The sequence below is a fragment of the Bison bison genome, unplaced genomic scaffold (assembly GCF_000754665.1).
Source record: "Bison bison bison isolate TAMUID 2011002044 unplaced genomic scaffold, Bison_UMD1.0 scf7180017864331, whole genome shotgun sequence".
Classification (NCBI taxonomy): Eukaryota; Metazoa; Chordata; class Mammalia; order Artiodactyla; family Bovidae; genus Bison; species Bison bison.
In genome coordinates this window covers 6,803,266-6,813,206 of record NW_011494903.1, presented here as the reverse complement: position 1 = coordinate 6,813,206, position 9,941 = coordinate 6,803,266, and the positions used below count along the sequence as shown (strand labels likewise).

Genomic DNA, 9,941 nt, shown 5'->3' with positions numbered 1-9,941 from the left:
CAAAAAATGGGCCAAAGAACTAAATAGACATTTCTCCAAAGAAGACATACAGATGGTTAACAAACACATGAAAAGATGCTCAACATCACTCATTATCAGAGAAATGCAAATCAAAACCACAATGAGGTACCATTTCATGCCAGTCAGAATGGCTGCTATCAAAAAGTCTACAAACAATAAATGCTGGAGAACGTGCGGATAAAAGGGAACACTATTACACTGTTGGTGGGAATGCAAACTAGTACAGCCACTATGCAGAACAGTGTGGAGATTCCTTAAAAAACTGGAAATAGAACTGCCATATGACCCAGCAAACCCACTGCTGAGCATACACAGCCAGGAAACCAGAATTGAAAGAGACACGTGTACTCCAATGTTCATTTCAGCACTAATATTTACAATAGCCAGGACATGGAAGCAACCTAGATGTCTATCAGCAGGAGAATGGATAAGAAAGCTGTGGTACATACACACAATGGAATATTACTCAGCAATTAAAAAGAATGTATTTGAATCAGTTCTAAAGAGGTGAATGAAACTGGAGCCTACTATACAGAGTGAAGTAAGCCAGAAAGAAAAACACCAATACCGTATATTAACACATATATATGGAGTTTAGAAAGATGGTAACGATGACCCTATATGCGAGACAGCAAAAAAGACACAGATGTAAAGTACAGTCTTTTGGACTCTGTGGGAGAAGGCGAGGGTGGGATGATTTGAGAGAATAGCATTGAAACATGTATATTATCATATGTGAAATAGATTGCCAGTCCAGGTTTGATGCATGAGACAGGGTGCTCAGGGCCGGTGCACTGGGATGACCCTGAGGGAGGGGATGGGAAGGGAGGTGGGAGGGGGGTTCAGGATGGGGAACACATGTACACCTATGGATGATTCATGTGAATGTATGGCAAAAACCACTACAATATTGTAAAGTGATTAATCTCCAATTAAAATAAATTAATTAATTTTTTTTAAATGAAGTGAATTACAGATTCTTGACCATAGGCTACATTTCCACTGTATCTGCATGAGGCTGTTCTCTGGTCTTTCTTGATGAGGACCTGGGGAACACTGGTCAGTGCAAATATCCTTTGAAGACTGTTGTTTCTCCAGGTGGCCAGCACAATCTTGGGGTTTGCTAATTTCTGACCCCAAACTCTAAATTGAACCCTTTTTGGAGTCTGTGATCATGTCTGCACTAGTCGCATATCTCATCTTTCCATGATGCTACATGAATGGGGCGTTTTTATATGTGTCCAGCCAGATACCACATGGAGAATTCTCAAGGAAGGATTATTAATGTTTCATCACTCACACTGTCTGGCCCGGGGTCTCTCTTTCCCAAATCACTAGACATGTATAGCTCTACACACTCCACTTTGTATGCATTTTATCCAAGACCCTGTGTGTATACTTGCCCATTAGCAGATAACTCAGCATAATTCATTACCCTTTCAGGTAAATCCCCACCTATGGCAGAAGCTGCTCCTGTAGTAGTGCCAGCAGAAGAGACTGAGGAAGTGGAAGTGAAAAACGAACTGAAGCTCAGAATAAAGGAAGAGCATCTTGCTGCCCTGCAATTTGAAGGTAGCAATTAGAAAGAACTAAGATGATATTTTGAGTAGAAAATAGACCAGTAGGCAAGCAGCCCTTGGCTGATTTTGTGTCTATGAGGCACAAGCAAACTGACTGAAAGGCATAACACTCATTTGGCTGTTTTCATGCAACCATATGAAAACTAGATCTGACTACTATATGATTGTCTGCTGGGATCTCAAAAAGGGAATTTGGGAAGAGGTTAGGAGAGCATCAGTTCAGTTCAGTTCAGTTCAGTCGCTCAGTCGTGTCTGACTCTGTGCGACCCCATGAATTGCAGCACGCCAGGCCTCCCTGTCCATCACCAACTCCCAGAGTTCACTCAAACTCATGTCCATTGAGTCGGTGATGCCATCCAGCCATCTCATCCTCTGTCATCCCCTTCTCCTCCTGCCCCCAATCCCTCCCAGCATCAGAGTCTTTTCCAATGAGTCAACTGTTTGCATGAGGTGGCCAAAGTATTGGAGTTTCAGCTTCAGCATCAGTCCTTCCAATGAACACCCAGGACTGATCTCCTTTAGGATGGACTTGTTGGATGTCCTTGCAGTCCAAGGGACTCTGAAGAGTCTTCTCCAACACCAAAGTTCAAAAGCATCAATTCTTCGGTGCTTAGCTTTCTTCACAGTCCAACACTTACATCCATACATGACCACTGGAAAAACCATAGCCTTGACTAGACGGACTTTGTTGGCAAAGTAATATCTCTGCTTTTGAATATGCTATCTAGGTTGGTCATAACTTTCCTTCCAAGGAGTAAGCATCTTTTAATTTCATGGCTGCAATCAGCAGTAATTAAAATCTCAAAGTCAAAAAAGAGAAGCAATGTTTTAAAGTTGGTGTGATCTTATAGGCTGAAAGAAGGCTTAAGGTTATGCTTCTATAATATAATAAGAATAATTTAGGCATTTCATTAGGCAAGTAAACCCTGACTAAAGGTTAACCAGTCCTGAAAGGGAGCTCTTGGGAGTAGACCCCATGGAAGAGTTAGTGACGTATCAATAACATTCAAGGGCCTCCTCTATGGAGAGCGACAATTTTATACAACATAAACTCCTCCTGGCTCTTCCAAGTGTCTTATAATACAATTCAGAACAGAATTTGAAAAGATCAAGAAATTGAACCAAAGTATCCTCATTGGAAAGAAGCCATGGTCAATATACTAGATGTCAAAACTGTAAAAATGCAGTGTTGGATACGCTGGGACCCATTAACTACTCAATGACGATTAGCTACTAAAGATACTTTCCATCCCTTGATTCTCTCCTTTTCTCCCCTCTCTTCATCATCCTACCACCTGCTTTATTATTTTCAAGAGTAAAATCTGAAGGATGTTGAACACAGGAAGTCAAGACACATGCTTGTCACATTGCCTGTTCCCACATCTGCTTTCAGTGGCTAAGTATATGTCATCCTTCAGTTCATTGCGTACGTGGTTCCTAGTGTGGCTGAATTCACATATTTACACAATAAAGGTTTTCTGAGTTTCTACTGTATGCCAGTCCTACAGTAGGTGAAAAAAATATACACATATATACACAAACACAAAGCATCAAAAGAAAAAAAATAGGAACAGAACTGCAAATGATCACTTACAATATGTTGTGATATTGGAGCTCGGTGGACAGGACAAAGGGCACAAGCAGGAAGTCAAGAAAGACTTCCATGCGGTTGAATTCATGCTTGAGCTGAACAAGAAGAATGTGAGAAATGTGTGCAGGGGACAATGGGGGCACAGATTGGAGAGGGGAACTATGCGACCCACCGATGGGGAGTAGCTGTGGAGTCTGAGGCACATTCTGGATCTGGGAGGTGGAGGGTCACATAGGCGCTGCCCAGAAAGTTCCGTTTCCCTTATGGCAACTGGGAGCTAGTAAAGAATTCTGGGCAGAAAGTGCTCAGAAGCATGTGTGCAGGTGAGACAGGTCACTCTGGGATTGGTGGATTTGGATTTGAGGTGGGGAAGGGAACTTAGAGAAAGCAGGGTGGAGGTGGTTGCCGTAGTGGAGGCGAGATATAAATCAGTGTCAAAACGTGGCAATAGAAAAAGCAAAGAAGAAAGACTGGACAGATATTTTAGAGGGAAATCACAGACCTCACCGTGTGCCGAGAATATCAATAGGCCCTGGGACCACGGGCTTCACCCTCCTCTCACCTGTGCTGAAGAATATGGTGTCGTCTCCCCAAGGTTCTAAGAAGAGAGATCAAGAGACGTAGTTAGCCTCCCCCTTTTTAAAATTCAGAAATTATCTATTTCTGTTTTCCCATTCCAATTTATCAAATGGTATATGACAAAGTGCAATTATATGTAAAATTGAATTACAATTTTGGTTTAAGTAAACTGTCAAATGACTCTACCACATGCTGTTTTGTTTCCAAGGTGGATAGGTTATTAATTATCCATCTTGGTATATCAAAGATGTGCCAAAATTTCCACAAACTAAAGCATAATTGGTTCAAAATTGAATTTGGTTTATCAGAAAGTTCATGCCATATAATACATTAAAAACATCTTTATTTCTCTTTTTTAAATAGAGATAGCTACACAGTTCCGACTTGAACTGATAAAGGTAAAAGCATTGGCTTTCCTGGAAGAGTTAGTAATAAAGGCGGTTGATGTATATAGACTCATGGAAAAGTGGCTCGGTGAGAGGTACTTGAATGAAATGGCCAGGTAAAGAACTGCATGACATTTTAAGTATTTTGAGTATTTACTTTGCTAATGCCTGAAGACCAAAATTGACCAAAAAATGTTAAGATGTTTACAAATGTGAATTGCATTTATAAATAGAATTTTGACCTTTTAGGAAATCACCTATACACTTGTGTTGCTTCTTAACCACAGTTAAGTCATGTATTAAAGGGCACTACTGCACATTATTTATGATAGTTTGGTTTTCCCACTGCTCCATGAGGACCTTAGTGTACAAGGTAAGCATATAAGCAATTTAAAATTATTCTTTAGACATGATATAATGTTTCATATCTTTCTAATGCCAGGCTTCTTATTAGTCAGGGCCAGTGAGCAGGAGATGGAGAAGGCATTTACAGGAATGCTTTCCCTGTTAGGCTGATTGCCTTGTGACAGCCAATTTGCCTTTCTGTTAGATTCTAGACTTTCTAGATCCTCATTTCTAGTGAGGAACAGAACTGTAGTCTAGAGCAGAAACAGACCTGTGACCGATCATTGTTCTTTATGGGGAGGTACAGGTCCTTAGAGAACATCTCATCCTCTTAATTCTCCCCTGAAAGGTGTAAGAAAGCAGCTCAGCAGAGAGAAACGCCCTCAACAGTCAGGAGACCAAGAGATGGGAACTCTCTCCTTGTCCACAAATTACAGCACGCCTAATCACCTCCTACCCCACAAGCCTCATCTGTAAAAGAAAACACTCCAACCAGGCTCTTCTAGAGGTTTCTGCTAGATTCTGGGCCATACCACAGTTTGCAATAAACATTTACTGATAAGTTGGAAGTCACGGCATACATAGAATACAAATGGCAAGTGTTCTTAGAAGCAACATGGGCCAGCTAGAAGATGGTTGTTATGGTTTGTTTTCTCCAGTGCTTGCCTCATTGTGAAAGTTCTGTTGTAAAATCCTCAGCTTCATTGTTTGTATCTAAGTAGCTCTCTCTCTCACACACACACACACATGCACAGACATACCCCTCAGCCTGGTCACCTCATTGCCATCATGCTTAACTCATAGAACAGTGATGTACAGTCCTGATCTCTGCCTGCCACTTACAAATGAAAGCATACCTTCTTCATTCTTAGGGTTCACAGCGCCCATCCTTGTGGCACATTTACTAAATGTAAATGCTTATTTTTATCTGACATGCCTATTTCTCAGATGGATTCTGTGTGTATGTCTCTCTCTGATACCTGAATATGGCCACAAGAAATGAAAACCTAGTACTGTTCAGCTATGCTCTTGGTTTTGGTTCTTGCAAAAATCCTCAAGTGGCAAGAAAAAATGAATAGGGAGACCTATCAGATCTCTTTCAACTTCAAATCCCACTTTTCATTCTCCTGGCATTTCTCCTTACCCTACCCTCCTTTTGAGGGTACTCTTCATAACTTTCCACTAGATGGCGCACTTATTTTGATACCCTGGTTCTGGCTGGGTCTCTGCATGCACTTGGCGTCCCTCCTAACCCAGTGCCCCTTCTCTGCCCCACCCACAAACACCATCAAGCAGAAAGTACCTAGATGATACCTACTATATGGGCACTCACAAATACCTCACAAATACAGTGTACTGGAATTAAATTCAAGATTGTCTTTTGAAAGAAAATGACTAATATGATTTTTTGTTGTTGTTGTTGGGGGGGAGGTTTATTTTGGTGTTCCTGAGTTATATAAATGGAGAAGGAAATGGCAACCCACTCCAGTGTTCTTGCCTGGAGAATCCCAGGGACAGGGGAGCCTGGTGGGCTGCCGTCTATAGGGTCACACAGAGTCAGACACGACTGAAGTGACACAGTAGCAGCAGCAGAGTTATATAAAAGCAGATTAAATATGCACTTTTCTGCCATGTTCAATCTTTATTGCAAGATGTAAGATTCTTTCTGTATTACAGTGATATTTTAGTTATTGTATAAAACTTCTCTGGCCTTTAAAGTAGCCTTTCAGTTCAGTTCAGTCGCTCAGTCATGTTCGACTCTTTCCGACCCCGTGAATCCTTTAGTTAGACCCATAACTATAATCCCTGCTGCTTCTGCTGCTGCTGCTGTCACTTCAGTCGTGTCTGACTCTGTGCAATGGCAGCCCACTAGGCTCCTCTGTCCCTGGGATTCTTCAGGCAAGGACACTGGCGTGGGTTGCCATTTCCTTCTCCAATGCATGAAAGTGAAAGTGAAGTCACTCAGTCGTGTCTGACTCTTAGCGACCCCATGGACTGCAGCCTACCAGCCTCCTCCATCCGTGGGATTTTCCAGGCAAGAGTACTGGAGTGGGGTGCCATTGCCTTCTCCTAACTATAATCCCTAGGAAAACCTAAATCCATGCTCTATGTGATTTCACATTAATAACCATAAGGTATGGAGTTATGTGTTTTGGGCTCCCTTGCAAAGATGAGGAAATTGGAGAGCTTAAATCACTAACTCAAGGACCCAGGGCTGGAGAAGGTGTACAATGAGAGCTCAGCTTCCAGGGTTCTTTCCACCGCACCACAGTCGCTCCAAACTGTGACTGCTTATACTATGTGATTTAGCTGGGAATTACTATTCACCAGGTTTCCCAGGTGACTCAGTGGTAAAGAATCCGCCTGCAATGCAGGAGATGTGGGTTCAGTGCCTAGGTCAGAAAGATTCCCTGGAGAAGGTAGTGGCAACCCATGTCAGTATTCTCGCCTGGAGAATCCCATGGACAGAGGAACCTGGTGGGCTACAGTTCATTGTGTCACAAAAGAGTCAGACACAACTAAACAATACCAACAACGTTATTCTCCATAAACATAGGAAAGCAATTTCAACGGGCTATCTTGTCAGAGTCCATTCTGTCAAATGGGTCTTAGGTAACATCAAACTCCTTGATATAAAGTTGGAGAAAAGCCACTTTTCTTGAAATCCATTATCAACTTTAATTCACTTTACACACAACTTGTCCTCATTCCAAATAAATGTGTTATACTAATAGTCATATTTTACAGGATTTTCTGTCATATAACCTTATTCTGGTCCATATTTAGAATGAAATATATCTCTTGACATAATCTTGCCTAATACTAGTAAAATCATTTTAATGGAATCTCTTTTTGTTCAGTTTTGTATAAAATGTGGGACTATTAGCCCTGTAATGAGCATATATTTTACTTCTAATCTATATTTATTTATTTTTACCCTGCCTTTGTACAAATGGACTTGAGGATAAATTATAATTTTTAAACATGCAGACTGAATTTTCTAACTTAGCTATATTTTCTAATGTGTTAACTCTTTGTGTATGTCTAAAAAGAAAACACTATTAATCTGATAGTATTTTCAATGAGGATAAACCTATTCATGTTTCCATTTTCAGTGTGGAAAAACTAACTGGGGTAGCTCGCTATCACATTGAAACATCAACCAAAATTCAGAATGAACTTTATTTGGACCAGGAAGACTTCTTCATTAATGGCGATATCAAAGTCTTTCCAGATTCACCTCCTCCGGTACGCCCTCCACCTGTGGAAAAGGAGCAAAACGGCACCCTGACCATCGAGCAGCTGGACAACCTCCGGGATCAGTTTTTAGATACAGCGCCCAAAGGTAGGAAAAGTGATTATTGTGAAAAGAGGACAAAAAAAACCCAAAAAAGTTTGAGGTTAACCAGGAAGGCAATCACCTGTCCACAAGTAAAACAGCCTTCTGTGGTCATGTGGTGCTGAAACGAGCCCTTGCTTCATTCTAGTTTATCTAGTATTTGCTTCATACAACATAGATCTGAATTAAACAGAGCAAAACAGTGTCTAACACTCTGGCGGTATGGCGACTCTCATCCCTGATAATTCTCCTCTCCTGCTCTCCCTGCCCCTGGCTAGCCATTTGGCAAACTTGAGCATTACTTCATCTGGTAGTTGAGAAGCAGCCTTCATGCATCCTTCAAGTTTAAGTTTCATTGGGAATTTACTGGGATTATGAGTTATGTTTCTATGTTCCCCAACTAGTCTAGGGAGGGAGACCAGGGAGTAGAGAACTTCCCATTTATGTATGCCTTTTCCTGCAATGTTTTGTAGACCAAGAGCAGAACCTTTGTGAACACATACTTGCTTAATCAATTGATTAATTAATCTGTTCACATGTAAGTGGACACATTATTTTCTGCACACAAATTCTTGATTTCCTTCACCTTTTATTATTATGACTCTAGCACCTACACAGGCTTTTTTTTTTTTTTTTAAGTTTTGGATGTTTCTACTTATAGATATTCAGCAGTGAGTGCCATCAACTGACAGCACACATAATTCAGACAGAACATGGAGGATCATCATCTCCGTTTTATGGGTCAGGATACTGAGTGGCAGAGCAGTTGAGAACTTGCCTATGGTCACATATCCCTCAGGACACTTCAGGTTCAAAGGTCTTGTCCCTTCTCACTGAACCAAGTTGCCTCACATAAAGAGGCTTGTCTTCCAAAATCTCCTACTTACTAGAAAATCATTTGCTTTTCCTAAGAATAGTCAGCTGACCTTTGTCCATTACTAACACAGTTTCACTTTCATGATGGTTGTACTTCACTTTTTTTTTTTTAAGTTCAGTATTTCCAGAAAACCACATTAGATCTCATTAGTCAAGAGAGTATTGCTTTACTTTAAGCCTAAAGACTTCCTTGCTAAGCCCAGTGGGTGAAATAGATGTACCCACTGTATCCCTGGGTAGTCCCCTACCCTGGGAAGTGTCACCTCATCTAATCAGCTTGAGTGGGTCTACACCTCCAGGATATAAAGGCACAGCAACTCAGGTTGGCAGCATTTGAGTAGGGAGCAGAAGGCCCCAAAGTATGGCCATCAGCAGCTACAGAAGAAAAAAAAAAAAAAAAAACTCAATTTTATAGAGCCAGCACATGAAATTCCTTCAGTGAGGCAGATTCCAGCCTCTTTGCCATTGTGTGGGCTTACAAGGTCTTTTTATTACATATTTCCTTCTTCAAAGTTGCTTTTGCTTTTTATTTTATCCAGACTATTATTTATATATAAAATAAGACAGAGCTATAAAAATTCAAATATGAAATATAATTTGCTTTAATTCTAAATGAGGGTGACTGGAAGCAGGTCAAAATTTTAAGTTTTGGGGGACATTTGAGTAGGTGGAAAATTATCAACCACTCATAGTCCCTTTCAGAAGAGACTTTACATTCATCACAATAGCCGTAAAACATTCTTGGCTCCAACCTCAAAATCAAGAGTTTGCATTTCAACTAAAAGTTTAAAAATAAATTACAGGGACTTCCCTAGTGGTCCAGTGGCTAAGACTCTGCACTTTCACTACAGGGGGCGCTGGTTCAATCCCTGGTCCACTCCTGCCGCAAGGAGTGGCCAAAAAGTAAAAAAATAAATAAATTACAAATATCAGTTATAACTTGACATGTGTATGTCTTAGATTAACACTAGAAACTGGACCAAAAGATATCAACTGATACACTGTCTATTTTCAGAGTATGGTAGGGTACAACAGTTCTCAAAGTATGGTAGGAAGAGGAAGGGAGGGAGAAGAAAGAAAGGGAGGTAGAGGAAGAAGGAGATAGTTATATATAATATATGAAAGTGAAGTCGCTCAGTCGTGTCCGTCTCTTTGCGAGCCCATGGACTGTAGTCAAAGTGCAGAGCTTCTCTGTCCAGGGGATTTTCCAGGCAAGAGTACTG

The 9,941-nt window shown here is 40.9% G+C and overlaps 1 protein-coding gene across 1 annotated transcript in view; it reads left to right on the top strand.

Moving 5' to 3' along the window:
• SPEF2 (sperm flagellar 2) overlaps positions 1–9,941 on the top strand; it is a 202,551-nt gene that overhangs the window by 153,927 nt on the left and 38,683 nt on the right. Inside the window, exons 27-29 of the mRNA XM_010853802.1 lie at positions 1,465–1,593; positions 4,135–4,273; positions 7,619–7,848. Coding sequence (XP_010852104.1) covers positions 1,465–1,593; positions 4,135–4,273; positions 7,619–7,848 — 498 coding nt within the window. The remainder of the gene's footprint in view (positions 1–1,464; positions 1,594–4,134; positions 4,274–7,618; positions 7,849–9,941) is intronic.